The sequence below is a fragment of the Eubalaena glacialis genome, chromosome 11 (assembly GCF_028564815.1).
Source record: "Eubalaena glacialis isolate mEubGla1 chromosome 11, mEubGla1.1.hap2.+ XY, whole genome shotgun sequence".
Lineage (NCBI taxonomy): Eukaryota > Metazoa > Chordata > Mammalia > Artiodactyla > Balaenidae > Eubalaena > Eubalaena glacialis.
In genome coordinates, this window is record NC_083726.1 from 70,325,280 (window position 1) to 70,347,379 (window position 22,100).

At 36.3% G+C, this 22,100-nt stretch overlaps 1 protein-coding gene across 2 annotated transcripts in view; it reads right to left on the reverse strand.

Annotated features, from left to right (window-relative positions):
* TMEM117 (transmembrane protein 117) overlaps positions 1-22,100 on the reverse strand; it is a 534,621-nt gene that overhangs the window by 237,389 nt on the left and 275,132 nt on the right. For both annotated transcript variants that reach the window (XM_061205138.1, XM_061205139.1), the window contains one exon: positions 20,626-20,725. In XM_061205138.1, the coding sequence (XP_061061121.1) occupies positions 20,626-20,725 (100 nt within the window). The remainder of the gene's footprint in view (positions 1-20,625; positions 20,726-22,100) is intronic.

The window sequence follows — 22,100 nt, forward strand, 5'->3', positions numbered from 1 at the left end:
GTCTCCCTCATTCCACTGTGTATTCCATGGGCGATGGAGAAGACATTATGCCCCAAACCACGCTAGCTCCTGCCCATGCCCCCAGGAGTCTTGGGAGCCAGTTCAATTAACTTGGGATCCCTATTATTTGGGAAGAAAGAAAACAACAGGTTGCTCCAATCTAGGGCTTCAATGCTAAATGAAAACAAGAAAATACTTCAGAAAAAATCCAGTTGACCTGGCATATTATGATGAGTGGCTTCAATAATCCTAAATGCCATTAAAAGATTAGATATGCTTGTCTTAAAACATAAAAAGTAATCAGGATGCTACCTAGAATGTTACATTTTAGAGGTCCCATTTCTGAATGCTAGCAAATCAATGGCAATCCAACAATGCTTGAAATTAGTAGGGTTTGGTGATGCTCACCATTTCCTTCTCAGAAGAGTCAGTGAAATAGTTTTTCCAATCATCATTCTAGTTTAAGTAAAATAAATCCAGTTTTTCTCTTTTCATGTTCAATGCTATAAATTCTCACAAATAAAACTGATGACAATCAAAAATCTTTATCACCGTGCTTTCAAAAGTGTCACACATTTACCTATTGCTTCTAAGGCAAAGCATGCAAAGGTAAGAATTTATTTACTGACTGATTCTCTTATCTTCTTGTAACTTCAGTGAAAGATCATTTCAGAAATGCAGACTTAGCTAAAGATAGAAATTCTATACTATTGCTAGATAAATGTAGAGCTCATCCTGAAAAAAATTGGTTTGAGAGCATTTTTAAGCTCCCCATATCCCTAGATGTTATGTCATGGAATCATCTTGTGGACAGAAGTTATTAAGAATGTTTGAAGTTGTTATTAAGTTATAATTGTTATTAAAGTTATTAAGAATGTTTGAAATCAGCTTTGGTGAGCAATTTAAAAATGATGCACATACTGCTGAAGAATTTTAATCTTATTTCTTAAGTGTGCTGGTATCTAGACTTCTGTGTAAATGTAGACGTTATGGATTTGCTAAATTGTTCTCTTTCTTCCCAAGAAGAAAATGTAAACTTTGCAGGAAGCCATTTCTAAAGTATTTTAGCTGACTTCTTCAAATGGCAAATGCCTTCTGTAAGACATGTAAGTGAGCCAGAAAAGAGGGCTGAGGCTGGCTGGGAGGTGTCTTTGATCCACAAGCTGGCATAGCAGAAATTAGCTGTATGTATTTACCCAATGCTGCTGACCAGTCAAAATACACAGATAGCATCAGTGAAGATTTTTCTAGGGTACAAAAATAAGTTGGAAAAGGCTGTTTGTTTTTTTAAATCTGTGATTCAATAATTAATTTTGAGAAAGGCAAGTGTATAATACCCATGGAGATGACCACACAACTAAATGCACATTAGTCTTCTTTTATGAAACAGAGGCAAGATGACATCAGAGATGTTTTCAATGGAACAAGTACACGGGCCTCTGTGTGATCAGTATTCATTCAATCTGACAACTACCATAACCTCATCCATGCATTCAACCATTCCATCTTAATGCTACAGTAAACAGATAGAAGTGGAAGAAAGGAAGAAAAAAAAAGAGATAATAGCGATTTGTGAAAGCAGTAATGTTTTGGCAACAAAAGCTTCTGGACCAGGGTAGCTCAAGCAGCCAGTTAATGGCTATGCATTAGGTCAGATCCTGAGGACCTAAGAGATACAGAGAGTGACAGATGAGGGAGTAGTTCTAACAGGAAAGATCAGGCTCAAGTTATTTTGTTCAACACCATTCAGCTCTGGGGAGGGAGAAAAAAGGCACTGTGAGGGCAAAGTGTCAACTGCCATTCTTGGAGAGATATCAGATTGCTTCGTGCAGAGGACACTTAGGAAGTGGGGAGAGTGGGACCAGGCAGTAGCAACCACCCAAAGTTTGTATGAAGGCCTAAACAAGGGACACGATGTCAACTGTCGTAGAAGAATTGGATAGGCATTTGAAGGTCAGGGTGGAACGCAAATGCTCTGCTCACATGCCGTGCCCAAAGTTGCTATGGTTCTCTTCTTTTGTCTCTGACTATTCACTCTGTTTTATTTTTAGTTATTTTTATATGTATCCATTGTTGTCTAGAATGTCTATGTTCTCTGGAGCTCCAATACAACATAACTCCCTTTCTTATTCTTTAAATCCTCTTTCATGGTTTCAAATAATAGAAAAATTTTGATGATTCCCAAATGACTGTCTAGAGCCCGATTTAATTTCTATATCCAATTGTTGACTCTGGTCCTGTACCCAGATGTCCCATAGATGCCTCAAACCAACATGTATAGCTGATCTCACCACCTTCCTCACTACATAATTCTCTCCTTCCTGAATTATGGACCTTGGTGATGAGGACCTAACAAATCACCTGGCACAACTAGGCATTCAGTAAAAATTAATGAATTAATTAATCTACCATAACCATAAATCAACAAGAATAGGGAAACAACAAACTGAAGGATGGAAACTCAATGATACCATAGTAATAACAATAACTAACATGCAATCAGTCTTCCTATGTGCCAGGCATTTTTCTAAGTGCTCCATCTGCATTAACCCATGTAATCTATATGCTTATTGAATTTTAACTACTAAGCATTGTGCTAGGGTATATCACACACACATACACATTTAGAAATGACAGCATATACAATTCTACTGATTTACTTCACAAAACCCCTATAAAGTGAGCATGATATTCACTTTCCTTTTAAGGAAATGGAAGTAATAAAAATAATAACAGCTAGCATTTATGACAGCCTACTGAGACCCAAGTTCCACACTAAGTGATTTACAAGGATGTAGGTATCAGTACATTTCACTAATACAGAAACTAAGGCCCAGGTCATGTAACACCTAAGAAATAGGATTGAGATCTGAACCCAGCCCTAGGCAAATTCAACATTCTTTCCACCATAAATAAAAAGGGTTAACTTATCTTTATCATTTTTTGTTTAGTAAGATAGGGACACATACAATAAACTTCAGCAACATTTTCATCAAAACACAATTACAATCACAAACCTCCAGGGATTAAGTTGCATTTATATTAAATATTAAGTGGGAAAAAAAAACATTTTTGGTGTCACATAAATGAGATGTTACTCAGTATCCATTAATAACCCCATTGCCCGAGGCTCATGAAACCTCTTGGTTATAATCACTTAATAATTGTGTAATCTTTGGTGTACAATGCCTCCATTTCTTCAACTGTAAAATGGGAGTAATAATAAATATATCTAATAGGACTGAGTCTAAATAATTCAATAGATTTAAAACATTTAGAAGGGGTCCTGGCACATGGGCTCAATGAATTTTATATGTGATTGTTGTTACTATGGCAACTACAATAATTCCTTTAGAATCACCAATCTGAAACAGGGCACAGACAGAATAGCTTTTTAAACAGTAAAATGAAATCCAATATTATTCAATAGTAGTATTCCTGAAAAATTATGTACAATTCATTTTTAAAAAAATAAATAGCATTTTTTTCTTAAAATAAGCTTCATTGATGGATTATTTTGCACTGTAACCAATCATTCCTTTCATCATTTATTTTCTAAAATAAAATTTTTAAAAGGTAAGGAAGAATGGAGAAACTTAGATTTTTTATATATTGACTTTCCTCCATATGAATCATATATATATGTATATATGTATCTGTATATGGATACATATATACATATATATATGAGGAAAAAGTACATGACTAAAGCAATTTAGATGCTCACTAAAATGACAACCGATTTGGTGATTTAAAAGAGTTACCGCTGATTACAAATGCATGAGCCTTATTCCAGGGAGTAGCTTGGATATTTACACATTCTCAGTCTTTATTTTGATCCTCAGAACAGCTCGGGAAATGTCATGTTGTTTTCCAGGTTAGTGACGGGGTCCTGCTAATTTACAATCTGCCGCTTCTCTCTCAGCCTTCGTTTGGCCAGGGTTTTTGTGCTTTCATCCACTCTCTGATTTGAAACTCAGAGCCTGAGTGGAGAGGCACAGTACTGTAAACTGCCTACATTTGTTTCTTTGCCTTCTCTGTCATTTCCACCTCAGCACTTTGCTTCTCACCAGGTAATCTGGTAGCTTGGATTCTTTTTCTAAGTCACTTTTAGTACCTCAAGAACCATCCCACTTAAGTTTATTCTGCTGATGATTTCAACAAAGTCACAAAGTAATTAATAATAATTTTGTCAGCGTTTTTACTTTTAATGGTATGTTTAGGGAGAACAGGAAATATATTTGAGGGTATCAAGTGTTAATTCATAGGCATGCAGAAATTATATGCCTCACAGTTTGACACCAAATCTTGTGATTATCTGGCTGCACATTATACTCATGAATTTCAAGGATGAATGGGCAAAGCCCATTAAAAATTATGGGCCCACTGTTTAGGAAAAAAAAAATGCTAACCTCAAAAGTGGGGCTGGCATTCGGCAAGCTTTCAAAAGCACAGGTCTGCAATTGTTTCAGCTTCATTAACCATTCACACCTTTGCATTCGTTTTAGAAAACTAAACCATCTGACTTTAGTTTTGTTTCTTAAAAAAAAAAAAGAAAGGTTTTTAAAGAGTAAATAATGTGGTTGGATGCTGCAGTCTGTTGTTCCTGCAGGAAAAGAGAATAAGAGCTCAAGTCCAACAAGCTAGCAAATGTTTCTCAAAGGGAAGGAAAAGCGAAGAAGGCAGAGCTTTTAAGGTGGTAACAGACATTATATCTGAAGAGGAGCACTTAGCATTTTGAGGCGCTACATGTACCAGCCTTCCACGTCCCATAGCTGTAGTATTTGATGGTTAGCAATCATTGCCGCTCACTGCCCCCACTGCTGAAAGGTTATTCCAAGACCTACACAATTCCCTCCACTTCTCTCTCCATTAAATATTTTTCATTTAACGCCCCCGACTCCCAATCATCCCAATCACCACAGAATTTTCCTGCAGATCCCCGCCCCTCACCAGCGCTGGCCATCACACATGCATCAGCCCGGTCTCTCAGGCCGCTGGCATCTTGTATCCTGCAACCCTCACTCCTCACGACCTTTCTTCTCCGCTTGCCCATTAGCCACAATCTGTCAGCCAGCTGTACCACAGCAAGGAAGCCAGAGAGCAGGGCGGTCACAGACAGCTATTGACAACACAGTCAATAATCACTTTTCCTATTGTGTAGAATCTCTGTAATTGACTTTTTTCAGGCTTGCTCATTTTTTGTGTGTGTCCAAATGCAATTTAATTTTTACAATAACATTTTTAAAGTTTGTTATTTTCCATCTATACTCAAACACCCTATACCTAACATTTGAAACTCAACAATATAAAATTAAATTTTTTAAGATGCCATGGCAACCAAAGATGAAATTTGAATTTGAATAAAAGAACTCAGCCTCCCTTAAAATTCTTCTCTTAGCTGGAAAGAATGCTCATATAATTTTATGTGGAGTCTTGTCAAGTGCATTCAAGAAATGTCAAACTATATTTTTAGACGTGGAGTTTGCTTAATCCCACAAGACTCTATCTCGCCTTTATGTTGACAAATGAACAGGACTGAAATATCAGGGATCTGAGCTTCTGTCAAGATCCACTGTGCATCAAAAATTGTTGTTCTTGCGCAGCTGTTTTTTCAAAACTTCCGAATTAAAATCTACACTTATCTTACAATCCCCTGAGTTTTCTATTGAATTCCTTTGTTGTCACACCTTAATTGACTCCAAGCTTTACTTTTATAGACAAGTAAATGAACTGTTGTGGAAACATAACGCGGCAGGAAAATCAGATGAGAGGCTCTTGATAATTGTCATTGACTGGGAAAATGTCATCTTTACACATCTGCTTCTCAATTTTGCTTCTTGAATGGCATATTTGGCCCAAACCCCCTCCCTTCATATTTTTCTACGTGTAATCCATTTTAGAGACTATAAAATTAGTATTTTAATAAAACTTGTAACTTGGACCCTACTAAAATAAACAGGACTAAAAATAAATGGCAAGAAACCTTTTTAAATGAGTGTATTTTTTTGCCTCTAATCTTAGTAGAGGAATTCCGATACTATTTGGAAATCAGAGCCCATCAGGAGAGAAAATTATGAGATAAAGTTTCATGGCAGTTAAAAGTTTAAATCATCTACTTTGTGTCAAGATTATATTTTAAAATTCAGCATTTTTCAATACTACTTTCTAATCACTTATTTTAGTAAATGGGAACTATGATTTATTTACTCAAGATTGTCTTGTCAACCTTTGGAAAGCATAGCTGAGATATAAGCATTTGTTGAAGAATATAAACTTTTCATTGGGAGTTTTCATCACTAAACATAATCCATATAATTCATATCTTAATTCCTATAAACAGAGGAGATTATGGCAAATGACATAACATTAACATCATGTATATTTATAATTTAGAGTGATCTACTTAAAGCTGACCTCATTTTAAAAAAACATGTAAAATGGTGACTATACAATCTTGATGTTAGTTCAGTTTGGCTGAGCTGTGGGAAGGACAGTATAGTAAAAATAAAAAGATGTTAAAATTAGTAAAAAGTCTTCATTCAGAAAATGCAAATTGCAGACTGTATTTTAAGATGTTCTCATTTATGAAACACTATAATTTTTTTAAATTAAGTAACACTAACAATAGTAACAGTCATAATTCCACATGCTTTATCTTTATCTCACAGCAGTTCACAGCCATATTCTCTAAGTAATAATTATTAAAAGTAACCCACCCTCTGAGTGAATGGCACCAATACTTAGTAACATTTAATGAGAAGTAAAGAATCAAATTAAAGCACATGGAGAATTGGGGGAGTGGGTCATTTGCTGGTAAGGGTGGATTGAAAGGAAGTTTACATAGATGATACTCTATTAGAATAGGTAAAATGATGGCATGACTATTCTTCTCCATCTTATGAGCTGGAAGGAGGTGGAGGGTGCCTGTCCTGCTATCTGGAGAGGCAGACTTCTTGAATAATTTGAGCCAAAGTCAAGGCAGATGATATTGGTCAGCTTTTCAGCAAGGGTGGTATATATTCAGGGGAGTCTGCTGTGAGTATCAGAAGGAAGCCAAGGCCAAAGTTGCTCTGTAAGAAGCCCAAATCAAGTTCTAGACATACCACTGGAGGCCAGGGAAAATTTACGGAGCACTTACATCGCCCTGTGGCAAGGTGTGTGCCTCTGGGGTGCTGAGACTCAATGATGAGACCAGCCCTCTTCTCACCCATTTTGCCTTCATGCCTGCTTCTCTGTTGTATAGTCTCCCAGCAACACAAGACTCCTTCCTTTGATTTCCCATCAGCTTTAATATCAGATGGTTATGACCCCATAGCATATGTCAAAATACTCTCACACCAAACTTCCTGGAATCACCTAAGAGAAATGGCCCCAAACTTGTCTACATATTAGAACTCTGGAAACCTTTTAAAAATTCCAACACCCAGTTTACAGTCCAGACAATTTAAGTCCCTATCCCTGGGAGTGGGACATAGGCATCAGTGGTCTTTGAAGCTCCCCAGGAGATTCCAACATAAAGACAAATTTGCAAACCACTGCCTTATGGAATGCAGATAAAAAAATTGATTGGGGCTACCAACTAAACAATAAGCTTGGTTCATTGTACCTATTTAGAAACTGCCTCAGAGCTTTATAAATGTTGAAACCTTAATGATAGTTGCATTCACTTTAAGAACTGCACAATGCATAGTGATGAGGTACCCACCTGCACACCATGTTCCTATGATGAATCAAAGCTAGTCAGTCAACAAATTCGGCATGAGCTCTAGGTCTCTCTGCACCCATGCTGGTAATGGCTAGCTTGACCTCAATAACAAGCATTTCATTAACACTTCAGAAAGTGTTACTGTGAAAATGTTTTTTGCCCACTTGAGCCTTCACTGTTTGGGTGAGATGAGCACTAAGTGGTAAAAGGACCCGGGGTGTTCTCATCAGCTGTGATTAGAGCACAGGCAGTTCTTGTCTCCCCTGCATGTCAGTGGCCGTAACCAAAAAGGGAGAACCAACTCTTAGAGGATGGATACGTTTAAGAGGTGTGATTGAGATGTTCCGAAATGGCACCTGCCCAAAGTTCACTCCTCACACCCATCTCTACACGTTCATGTCCTGTGTCAGTCTGCAGCTTAATGAGAGCACGAAGCAGGTGGACATCGGGCAGAATCTGTGTTGAAATTATAGCCCACAGCTCATTCCTGGTATTTTTGCACAAAACTGAATTTTTGTCGCCTCTTTGTGGGAATATGCTCTCTGGTTCAACACAGCTACCCCCGACTGCACACCGTTTTATCTCATACCAGATGTCTCACAGTGTACTAGAGTGGGCTGGCCCTCAGGCCATTGGAATTTGCAACTCCAGCATTTATTATTTATGCAAGTTTAACACAGAAAGCCACCGTCACTCATTAAAACCTCACCACAAATTGATGACTGAGGATACTCAAAGAAGGTGTGGAAGATCTGAATAGACCAAAAGATGGTGTAGGACAACAATTCCCACACAGCCTGAACACTCGCCAACCCAGCAAGTCTTGTGAAGGGCTGGCTAGGGCAAGGCACTTAGGAGACTCCTTTAAAAAGAGGAAATTAACGTTAAACGCAATGATATTAGAACTCCATTTTTACCATATTTAATATATTCTAATTTTTACTCCATCACTCATTTGTTATTATCCTGTAGGTGTTTAGTGTGTATTTATTAAGTGAATAGATTAATGAATAAGGGAAGGAGACCCTCAGAATTGTCTTGGGCTGCTAAAGGTCTGTAACTTCGCAGCATCAAAATTTGGTAAAATATTTTAAAATGACACAGAGAAAACTTATTTGATGAGTTGTATCATGTAAAAATATTTGTGAAAAAAAGGTAGTTTGAATGGAAGCAAAAATATGATATCCGCAGAAATATTGGGGCTAAAATACTACTAAAAATAAATTTGTACAATCATCCATTTAGTAGAATACACTGAGTTTCACAGGGCTTTTGACACTAGAGAACATATTTTCTCAAAAATATTCTGATCTATATCGTCAGTTGGAGGTGTCAACAACTTCAGAAAGATACCAATGACACTACCATAGAGACTTTTAGGACTAGGAAAGTAAAGTACATGAACTGGTGCCAAGAATAATTATTCTGCTTGTTTATTTGTGTTCATATAATCGAAATAAAGGATTTGTAAAATATATATTTGCTTTACTACACATGGGTATATGTTATTTTTGTACTTTAGAAAAAAAATGAATTTTTAAATGGTCTTTGAAAAGACATTTTATATCTCTACCAATATAGTAAATCCAATTTGTTGGTCAATAAATATTTCAACAATTTTATAATTTTAATTATACTTAATCCACTTTAATACTGAAAAGTATTGTATAATAAGGTTGTAGAGTAAAATATAAGGTCACTATATAAATAAATACTCATTTAATGAATAAATGAGTTTAGATATCTAGCATATGGTTACACAGAAAGTTGATTCATTTTGCTAATTTTTTATTGAAGTGAAATAAGATGCATTGCTTTTTTTTTTTAATCTTCACTTGGATTTGTCAAAAATCTTTCATTGATTCTGTCACCTCTAGTTGAAATTGAAAGCGTCAAATAGAAATTAGGATAATTATAAGATAAGTCGAGGGAAAAAGTACTCAGATCTTGAAAATTATTAGCTTTCATTTTTCTTCCAAAGCTACAGGTTCACAGTATCTTTCATGATATATTTTAAAACCTTTATGAGAGGTGCTATTCTTTTCAGTGAAAACAGAAGGCATCTCTCCAGGTTTCCTGTTTCATCTCAAGCACTTGACTCATTTAGGCAATACTTCTCAAATATATTCTCTGCTTAGCAGTCAAGAACAATTTGGAATTTTTAAGTTGGCACATGTGGTGTCCTAACTTTCTTTCTGTGAGCCCTGGTCTGTTGCAATAAAGAAACTACTGATGTGAACTTAATCATCTGTTCTATTTGATATCTTCAGAAATGGCAAAGGTCATTTATTTGATATTATACTTAATTAATAAGTTCCATTAGTATTGTATGCACAATTTACTCCTTTCCTTGTGCAATAGTATGTTCACAAAACTACATAAGATGTTTCATTGAGCAACTTGGTAGACTAGTGAAGGATACTGGAGTCAAGCTCAGGTCTGGGATAAACCTTAGCGTATTTTGTCAGTCAAGGCAAACGGAAGTTCTTTATTTCCAAATCAGCCTTCAGATATATAAGAACAGAGAAGAATATATGCCAAACATAGTTTTACTTAATCATTCATTATCAAAATATTCCTTCTGTTCACTCAAATATTTCAGTCTCTTGAAATATGATGTAATAGTTTTTATAAAGCAACAAAAATAGAACATAAGTACTAGCACTTCATGTTATAAATTTCATTTTGACGTTTATAGAACATTTAACTACAAATGCAACATACACTGTAAATACAAAAATCTTTCTTGGGGCAAACAACTGCTAAAGGATAGCAATTTTATACAAACAAAACACTTAGCACTTAAAAAACCAGGAATTGAAGTATCTATCTTAAAAAGATTATATAAAGCTATTTTTTACATTCTTCCAGTCCCAGAAATAAGAGGCTTTCAACCACCTATATTTATCAAAAGGGAACAGGAAAAAATATCTGAGTTTTCTAAAGTTTAAAAGTAATAGTTTGGTGAAGATGTGATGTACTATCATTTAGTACCTAAAAAGATATGCAACTCCCCTCTCCCAACTAATGACAAAATTCAACAAATTTTATTGACACACTGGCAGAAAAAAGGTATCAAACCAACTTCTACAGCTATATTCCATGTCTTGTTGATATCTATGATTAAATATTCCCAAGAAAATTATTTAGCTTGGCAAAATAGCACAGTAGTTGAAAGCACTGAAAACTCTGAAAACTAATTAAAATTTTACACACACACACACACAACACACACACAACACACACAGCACACACACACACCACACAACACACACACACACAACACACACAACACACACACACATAAAATAGTGCTTGGCCCACAGGAATAGGCACTAAATAAAACATTTAAAAAAATGTATAAGGGGGCTTCCCTGGTGGCGCAGTGGTTGAGAATCTGCCTGCCAATGCAGGGGACACGGGTTCGAGCCCTGGTCTGGGAAGACCCCACATGCCACGGAGCAACTGGGCCCGTGAGCCACAATTACTGAGCCTGCGCGTCTGGAGCCTGTGCTCCGCAACAAGAGAGGCTGCGATAGAGAGGCCCGCGCACCGCGATGAAGAGTGGCCCCGGCTCGCCGCAACTAGAGAAAGCCCTTGCACAGAAACGAAGACCCAACACAGCCATAAATAAATAAATTTAAAAAAAAGAAAAAAAAAAAAAGAAAAAAGAAAAAAAAATGTATAAGGGGAATAACCCAACTACTTCTAAAATGACTACAAAAAGAAGCACATAGCTCCTAATAGCTAATATTAACAACTGGTACTCATTTCATTATATTATTGACTTTCAGAGGAAAAAAAATATTAATGTCCCCCAGCTTTTATTTAAACTTCAGGCAAATGACTGATAAATGGTGTTTTAAAAGGTGTGGAACATCATGTTGTTAGAAAAATCATAACAAATGTGTGGACAAAAAGGAAACCTGCCTTGAGGAAGTATAAACCAAGTAATAGAATAAAGTGTAATGGAATTGAAAAATGCTAAAACTAAGCTGGGGATGGAAAAGATGAAAAGTGAGCATTCCTGCCTCTAGTAGGGATGTCTTTCTATAAGAGATGTGCTTAGTGTCTTTCACATCTTAATGCAGTTCAATCCAATACACTTCCCTAATGCCTTTCATACACTTAGAATAATACATTGCATAAATTTTTAATAAATGAATATAAATTACATACAATATACCTATAACATACTATGGAATTTCTGATAGAGATTGAGTTTAGGAGAGTTACAGCAGAGACAGAATTTGTGCTTCTATTCCTAAATATCTATATTCTATACTATAATCTATTTTACTCAGAAATCCTTTTTTTCATATCATATTCTGTTAGGACTTTAAAACTCCAAGATTCCTAAAAATTAAAAGACTCCTGATCACCATTTGTGATGCTATCAGAAAACAGGAGGTTAGACTCTCCTGTCTTATTAATTTTTTAGTAAGAACTTATTATTTTGAAGAACATGAAACACAATGCTAAAATATTTATAGATACATTAAAATATTTATACACGCAGAAGCAAAATGACCACATTTGGTTCCCTCGAATTTTCTAATGCATAAAAAAGAAATGTAAAAAAATTTCCTCTCTTATGTTCCCTGTTTCAATCAAATAATCGAACGAACTGACAATGTTTTCTGGCAATTATGGATGCCACTCAATCTAATGTCCTTGGGTTTTCTCAATGTGGTAATCAATGTTGGTGATGTTGGTGTCCCACCCAGATCCTCTTCACTTACTCGTACACTCCACTCCCCAAGAACATAACACCTGCCCAGTGGGTCAAGCCAAGGATAGACTACCTGAGACCATATGACTACATCTTTGCTCTCTTCCTTCCCCATCTCTCTTCTTGTTTCTCTCCTCTCCTTACAGATTTCCCTGAAGAGCATTTCCTCAATAAACCATGTGCCCCCAAATCTCTGAGACATGCTCTTTTTCTATGGTATCTCACTTAAGAGGGAATCTTTATAGAAAGATAGTATATTACTTATTTAAATGCTTGGTCCAGTTTCCAACTTCACTGTATAAAATAGGGAAATGCAACATAAATTTACCAGACATGGGGTTAACTAATCAGAAAGTAGACTGCAACCACGAAATAGCTTCAATGAACAGGCAGAGAAAGAGAGCAAAAGAGAACATCTCAAAGTAATGCTGGGCTCTTGGGTCCAGCTCCAATGGTTAAATATCTGATTTGCCCCTTCCACTTGTCATATATACTTGTTCGATGGGTTTGCTAACTATGATCCTTCTATTCAATATTTCACAGTTTAAATGCTCTTTTATTATGAACTTCAGTAAAGTTATTATTGCTACTTTATTTCAGATATTAAATCAATTCAATTATGCTCTTTATTCTGTCATTTTGAAATATCAGTGGAAAAGAAATAATTAGAAAACTGGCATTGATCATAATATGAATTGAAAAACTCAATTCCAGACAGAATAACAAACTAGATATGATGTCAGTTATATTCCAGGTTATTGTTCACTGACAAACTTAGCATGTGCAGAACAGTCCACAAAATGGTGACATGTATAACAGAAAACTTTAAATAAACTATTACTAATTTGGTGAAATGAAAATAGCACAGATAATCACACTCCTTCCTTAGTAACTGTGAAATAAACATGGGACAATAGAAAAACTCACCAAATTTTAGGTATGTATTTATAATTACAAAATGTATTTCATATTTTCTATATTTAAGCTAGAAGGAATACTTTACTCTTGAATGCTGCAGAAATAGTTCCTCTCTCTATTCTGTTCTGGATTTGCAAATAAATACTAACCCAGAGGTATAAATTATTCTCAAGTATACACCATTCTTTAATCCTCTCTGCCTCTGTCCACTGAAGTTTAACCAATTTTCTGTCTTACATAGTACAGTAAAAGCTCTCTGCTTAAGTGGCTAAAGGGATATATCTCAACCTAGTTTCCTTCTGTTGCCCCCAGGAGCAGAACTATATTCCTGAAAGCAACAATGACCACTCAAGGAATCATCTGGGGGGATCTGAGAGTCTCAATCTTTATTTTGCCAAAGAATGCAAAATTGTACAGAAGGTTACATCACCATTTAGGAGAATTACATCATCAACAAAAATGATACAAATGAATTTATTTACAAGACAGAAACAGACTCACAGACATAGAAAACAAACTTTTACGGTTACCAAAGGGGAAAGGACGGGGAGGGATAAATTAGGAGTTTTGGATTAACATACACACACTCCTATATATAAAAAGATAACCAACAAGGCCCTACTGTATAGCACGGGGAATTATATTCAATATGCTGTAATAACTTATAATGGGAAAGAATCTAAAAAAGAATATATATGTCATACTAAGTCAGTCAGACAGAGAAAGACAAATATCATGATATCACTTATATGTGGAATCTAAAAACAGGGTACCAATGAACTTATCTACAGAACAGAAATAGAGTTACAGATTTAGAAAACAAACTTGTGGTTACCAAGGGCATAAGGGGGAGGGGGAGGAATAAATTGGGAGATTGGAATTGACATATGCACACTACTATATATAAAATAGATAACTAATAAGGACCTACTGTATAGCACAGGGAACTCTACTCAGTACTCTGTAATGGCCTATATGGGAAAGAATCTAAAAAAGAGTGGATGTATGTATATATATATATATATATATAACTGAATCACTTTGCTGTACACCTGAAACTAACACAACATTGTAAATCAACTATATTTCAATAAAAATTTAAAATACAATCTAGTACATCCATTCAAGGATGTTTCCTAGTACGTGTCCTCCTGGTTATGGAAACAAGCTAAGCAAGAGCAAATGCAGAGCTTTATTGGGGGAGCGCAGGAAGGGAGTTGATATCTAGGCACCTGGAACAGTACAGGTCTCATCCCTCCACATTTTCAATATTCTAGAATGCCCATTTTATAACACTAAGTCACAAAATTGAATGAGAAAAGAAGAAATAGAACTTACTGCTTATGTGCTCTTATGATATATCTATTTATTCTTTCAATAAATATTTCTTGAGCACCTTTTATTTTTTTATGCCTGGTACTGTGTTGGGTGCTAGGAATACAATTGTGAACACAATTGACATTGTAACTCCACTCAAGAAGGTTATAGTCAAGTAAGGTAGAAAGAGTTTTCAGCTTTGCCTATTAAATAAACACAACCTTTTGAAGCAAAGATATTAGCAACATAAATATGAATCAAAAAAATGTCTCTGAAGAAATGAAAAATGTGTGAAAAATAGGAAGGCAAAATTTTTCGCTCAAATATTTAGAGGGATAATGTAGTATTTACACATAAAACAGGCAGGATTAAAACAGAGAGGTAAGGGACTTCCCTGGTGGTCCAGTGTTTAAGACTCCATGCTCCCAATGCAGGGGGCCCGGGTTCGATTCCTGGCCAGGTAACTAGATCCTGCATGCTGCGACTAAAGATCTCCACACTGCAACGAAGATGCTGCACGTGGCAATGAAGATTCCATGTGCCGCAACAGACACCCAGGGCAGAAAATAAATAAATAAATATTTTTAAAAATAATAATAATAAATAAAATAGAAGGATAAAATATACTCTTAAAAACTTATTTTTTTCTAAAATCATATTCTTACTAGAGCTTCAAAAGAAAGAAACAATTAAGCAAATTTTAAAAGTTTATTTATTGTTCTAATACAGCTACAAAGGCTGTGTTTTATCAATCCAAATGCATTTCCACATGAAGGTATTGACTGAGCTTGTCTGGTTCTAATACATCTCCAATTTCAAGAAGAAGAAAAAACCTGTTAAAATCACGCATAATTTTAAAAACAAATGATCACTATGTAACCGAGCAGGAACCTATGACACCTTCCAAGAACAGAACCCCACCATATCCTCCGCCTGCCTCTTGTTTGTCAAAAGACTTCAGTCTCATAGGCTTCCCTGAGTTCCAAAGAGTACATTTAATCAGAGAAGCGAGAAAATGCAGAAAGAAAGGAAAACAGGCAAAAAGACAAAATAATCAGTTTAGCCATTAAACAAAGTCAAGGACCTTTAGTTCCTCCTCAGGGGCTATAGATAATATTCTGAGCCGTGTCCTTTGAGCTGCTTTGCAGATCCCAAAACCCCTACCAGGTGGAAGCAGTTAACTTCTTAACTCTTCCACCCACAAGCATGTGGACTCCAGACGGGTTGGAACCAGAAAGTTGATGATGTTGACTCCCAATTATCTAACCACCAACAAATCAGAATAATGTCCATGAGCTGGTCACACACCCCATAACCCTCCTCCCTTACCCTGTCTTTAAAAACTTTTCCCTGGAAAGCTTCGGGGAGTTTGGGCCTTATAAATACTAGCTGTTTGGACTCCTCGCTTGGCGCCCTGCAATAAACGCTGTACTTTCCTTCACCACAAGCCGGTGTCAGTAGATTGGTTTTAGTGTGCGCGGGCAAGCAGACCCAGGTTTGGTTCAGTAAAAACTGTAATAACCTGAAATAAAGGCAAAGGCTATTGACAAAAATCTGAATTGTTTTATGAGTGTATGACATGACTCCATGGTGGAAGCTTTGCCAGTTGTGGCATATATACACAAAGGCCCACATACAATTCTGGGAATGATATGTCAAGGCCAACCAAGGTCCCATGACTATCGGGAGTTACAACACAGTATGTGGTTTTATGATGTAGGGTGTATGTATAAGTTTTATGATGACGTTAGTGTTTACCGTCAGAACTGTCTTCACTTTATTTGTAACCTCCTTCACCTCCCCACAACCATGAACTTCAAACCTGGAGTCTGATGTCCCTGTCACCATCATGAGCCATGTACCACTTACTGCTGTAAGAGAAAGCCACCAGAGCAGGAGGAATCAGGAACTGGAGAAAGGGGATGATGATTAGGTATACATATACAGGAAGTGATTTTTCCCTCTGGTATTAAGTGAGGGGCAGAAGCAATGGCCATCATGATGTCCTCAGGATCCCCTGCCACCTTAGACCTCAGCAGAGGCCGTGACCTCTGTCTTCCAAACGGGGGAGGTGGTCAAGCTGGAGCCATGTGCTGTGGAACAGCCGACCCTCCTTGGCTCTTTGCTTAATGGCACAGAGCATGGGCAAACATGGGGCTACGTGGCAATGGTGTCGCATGAGACACCCAGCGTTTTTGCTTTCTGCGTGTCCTCGTGATAGAGCTTGTCTCTGCAACTCTTAACATAAAGGACCAGCTCAATGATGAATTACATCACTGGTCATTTTATGTATTCCTTTTATACTAATTTTTTAAAAGTCTATTTGACAAAAAATTAGTAACTTGAAACCTGACATATACTTATAGCCTTCTGTACAAGGCATACCACAGAGCCCGGAAAAGTCAGGACTGCCAGGGAACTGAACCTAGCAGAGCTTGACACTCGGTAGTGTGAGGGTCAAAGATTTTTGTCAGATTGGTTGATATCAGCCTTGCCTGTGGATCACATCAGTCCTGATGTGCCTTTTAAAACCAAGGAAAAGTTCTGAATTATTTCCACCAAAGAAGAAGCCTCTATTTCTGAACTGCATTGAAAGGCACGCTTTTATTGGAAATGTAAATAGTCCGTTGGTTTTCCACAATGGTCACCATCATTGATGTTCATTTCATGATGAGAATTCTATGGAGAAATGAAGGTCAAAGCTTCCTTAGACTCCTCTCATGAGGAAAACTATTATTTTTTAAAAATGTTATCAATGACACATATGTAGACATATAAATATTTATATGGAAACATACTGCCTAGTCAGTGAATAGAAATGGGAATAGAAATGATGTGCTCTGGGAATCCTCCCTGTGTGACTGTACTTTCAAATCAGGAGAGAACTGTTTCTTTTGCCATTTCTACCCCTGTGGCTAATGGGGAAAGGTCAGTTTTTCAGATCACATAAGCAGAAAGGGATTTTGGTTCTTCCTCAGTTTTCAGAAAGGAACAGATGAGAGACCCCAGAAGGTTTGCTGGGTTAAACCTATAACATAGTTTTCTTGACTCTCAATCTAGTCCTACTTCTGTGGTATTGGAAGTATTGATTGGAGCAGTAATCTATGGTATAGGAAAAGGTAAAAAGTTATCAGTTTAGTTAATAGAAATAGAAGGCATTAAAGTAGTAAATTTAGGAGAAACTCTGAAGGTCAGACAGATGATGGAGAGAGAGAAAGACTACAGATTGAACTGTGGAATTATTGGCACTCCCCTAAACCATAAGAGTAGGGCAGAAGAGTGCATGGTAAAAATCCAACCAGGATTAAGGGTTAAAGGTCTTTGGTCAAAGCTGTACTATGCATTTGCCTCTCAATGCTGCCTAGGCATTGGACCCCACCTTATGGTTCAAAAGAAAAATAGCCTAATTTAAAAAAAAAATAATATAACCAATAAATAGGGGCAGAGTTATATATGGCCTGGGAAACACTGTTTTGTGGGAAAGTCTGGGGAGAAGTTGGGTGGAATTGGGTTACAAATAAATAATGATGTCATCATGGGAAAGAAAATGATTTATGTATCCAATGGCTGACTTTAGCCTGAAAACTCCAGAGCAGCTCTTAGGTTTTGTGGGTCTGTTGCTTCTCCCCTGACTTTGATCAGGACCAGTAACAGGCAGAAGTGAGGAAGCAATGTACTCTATTGTTTTCGTCTGCTCTAGCATGCGCAATAGGAAGGAAACTCCAGATGCTCTGAACCCCAGGCCTGGGATAAGGTGGGATTCTCATGCTCCTGGAGCTTCACAGAAGAGACAGGAAGTCTGGGCAGCCTAAGGTTTGGATCAATGACCTGCCTTTGTCATTACTTCAAGGAACTGGGCCCAGTCAAGAGGATGCGGGTCCAAAAACATGAACAATAACAATAAAGCACTTATACCTCCCTTACATGTCAGCATTTTAAGTCCTGCTCTAGGACCACACGTTTAATCGTCACAAAAAAACCTGTAGCACCAGTAGGAACTATTAACCCCTTTTAAGAAATGTGCAGACTAAGGCTCAAAGGATTGTACACTATTTGTGGAAGGTCAAACCATAGGTGGCAAGTCAGAGAATCCAAATTTCTGAACTCTTGTTCCAGTTCTCTTTTCCATTTTAGTAACTAGAGTCATCATAAAATGGAGTCAAAATCATAATCCACAATTAATGCAGAAATTTCCAAAAGACATTACCTCAAATTTTAAGGAAATTACAAGCTTAAAGTTCATATATTTCCTTTTAAATAGTTTTTCCCAATGGAAATAGTTGAGGCAGCCTGGTCTTAACGTCTGGCTTATTCTCATTGCTATTTCTAATGATTACAAATAAATAACATCTTCAAATTTTGATTTTAAAGTTAACAAAATGGAATGCATCTGGTAATTTGTTCTGGTAACATTCTAAAATTGAACAGAGGTGGGAGGGAGCTCAAAAAGAGGCTAGACAAACTCTTTTATGGTTACTTGATACTCCTCCAGGATGATGACAGTAGTAGCAGTTAAGATATAACTGCTTCCTGTGCCCTGAAAACACCTGTTCTAGGTAAGAAGCAAAGCTATCAATAGAAGTGGAAGTAACTGCTGTGAGAATCTCCCTGCAGTATCAGGAACACATCTGTAGTTGCATGTCCCTGCCAAGTCGTGCTTAGTTTGGGCATCATCTTTCTTTTGATAAGTCCTCTCATTCTCAAGTGAATGAATTTGAATAAAGCTAATTAGGATTAACTACACTTATGAAAGGTGTCAATGAAGGTTAAAGTGTTCCTTTTTTATGAGAGTTACACTCTTTGCACTCTGAGACTCTCTTGTAAACTTACAGGACCTAGGGCCTTTAAGCTACATACTGTCTTTAATTAACTCAATGGTTAGAAACAGAAGTTACTCTCCTGGCAGATGAACTCAGCACGAAACATGGTTTGTCTAATTGTTGCAGACATATAGTAATAAAGACTGATAATGCACAAAAGAGATTAAAACAGACAACTCTCAGAACTCCCTAGTTACCATTAAGTTAGTAGGTTCAGTGAGGAAAACAAATGTAGAAAACTATTTTTAAAGTCCTTAAAGGATGTTTCATATGGTCTTCTGAGACAGGCCATACAGCATTTCTTACCTGAAAAGTGTACATGTCAAAAAACAACAAACAGACAATCTTCACAAAATTATTTAGAATTTCACAGGAAAGAATTTTCCACTAATTTTATGAATGTGTATATGTTTGTATGTCACACATATGTGCATATGTATATGTTTTTGTACATACACATATATATGCATTTTATAAATAAATATATCCTGGTGGACAGTCATTAGTATTAAAATTGTATTGATGTTTTTTCCCGAGGTAAACAGATATTGCATATAATCTCTAGAATTGTCCATATTCATGAATTTGTTCCCCTTGAAACAGAGGTAACTATTTTGCTCTAAACCATGAAAAGCAGTGTGTATCCAATAAAATCCAATTCACATTAGTTGAGAAAATGAAACTATATCTCTAATCCTTGGGAGGACAGAGGAATGATATAACAAAACAAAGAGCATGGCTGTGTCAAAAAGGGGCTGGAGATCAGGATGCTGGGCTGACAGGCACATGAACAGTTAGAGCTCAGCATTTCCTGTGACTTGTTGCTTGAAAAACCGGGGATAACTGGACTTGGATTATCTAACAAACTGGTTACTGAAATGACTGTACATTCAAATTTTGTGAAATAAATGAGACTTTCTCATGTTTGAGGGCTTTGCACAAATGTAATAATGCTAACCATGAAAACAAGATCCTTTTTTTTTTTTTACTTTGGAATGTTATTTGACATGTAACATGAAATAAAATAATTCATGAAGTTATTCGTTAAAAAAAAAAAAGTAGTGTGTATCCAACATTATGAACATGTCTTCCATCTGATGTTTGAAATGGGTGAAGTTAAAATTTCTTACCATCCAAGCTGTGACAAAGTCCCCCATCCAGGTCCCTACTGCAGCTAATTTCATGAAACTTTCATTTCGGATGCCCATATAGTCTGTAATGATATATGCTCTGTGGAAACAAACACACAAGACATTGTCCGGACTCAGAGAGCCATACAGTCAAAGCTTTCTGGTTCAGCAACATGCAAAGGGGCTTCTTCTCTTTTCCACAAGCTTTCTTGCTTTCGTCTCATCATCTATGCTTACAAATCTGAAAGGCTAGGAGGAGCTCTGCGGGTGTCTGGGTCAGTTCCAATTAGATTCGAAGACTGACTGTGACTATACCAATTACCATGTGCCTTTTGTTTTTGAGCTATAGGACTGACAATAGCTTTTGGAAAATCAAACAGAAATACTCAGCAAAGGCATCATTTCACACTCACTCAAGTATGAGGAGCGCAGAAAACAATTCCTGAATTAGAGTAACTTGAAAGGAAGAGAAGAGCTCACTTTCCTTCAGTTCTGTCAAGTCAGAACTATTGAAAAGGTGCTGGGAATAGGCTTTAGGTATAATATCATATCTGAATAATGTTCAGAAGAATATCAAGATTAGAGAAAATTTTCCACACAGTGAAGTGATGTAAAAATTGACTCAAATATACGTGGTTTAAATTATTACTTAAATAGCAATAACCAGAAGATTTCATTTCATCTCTCTTTTTGCATAGCTAATTCTTGTTTGCTCGCTATATAACACCAATTCATATTCCTCACAGCTCAAAGAGAGATTCAAAGGTACACCCAATCATTAAATACAAGTAATAAGACCATGCTTATTGTTTATTAAGCATTTTCATTTTCTTGTTTGATAGTCAAGAAAATTCTAAGTGTCATTTTTACCATCTTGTAATTTCTCTGAGAAAAATGGGACTCAAAGAGATCACTTAACCTGCTCAATCAATACCACATAACAAATGAATGGCAGCTAGGAACCAAATTTGTCTCTCTATATATTTTTAACTCTAAGTTTTTCACTCAGATTTCTTTTACTTTATTTTTTTTTAATTTATTGGGGTTAGTTGCTAGGTTTCTTTTCCTTTAAATTTTGTTCCTTTTCTTAAACATGATAATACCTGTACAACTTAGAGTACCAGTTAAACATGACTCTTCTTAGATTAACTTCATTTTTTAACTTTTTATTTCATATTGGAGTATTAACTTTAAAACAATATGCAGTAGAGAATGATATGTTTGTTAGTTATCTATTGAAACTATGAAGAAGCACATTTTTGAAGTCTCTGAGAGTTAAACCATTTCCAATTCAGTTATGTTTTTCCAGAGTTATTTCAGATAGTTTTTTATCCATAATATAAACAGATATTTACATAGTTCTTTAACAACAAAAACAAACTTATGAATTCTTAAAACAATTCTTTTTCCACATGCTGCATTCTTTGGAGGGGCTATGTAAATATCTTAAAGTCTATGGAGGGGCTCTATGTAAA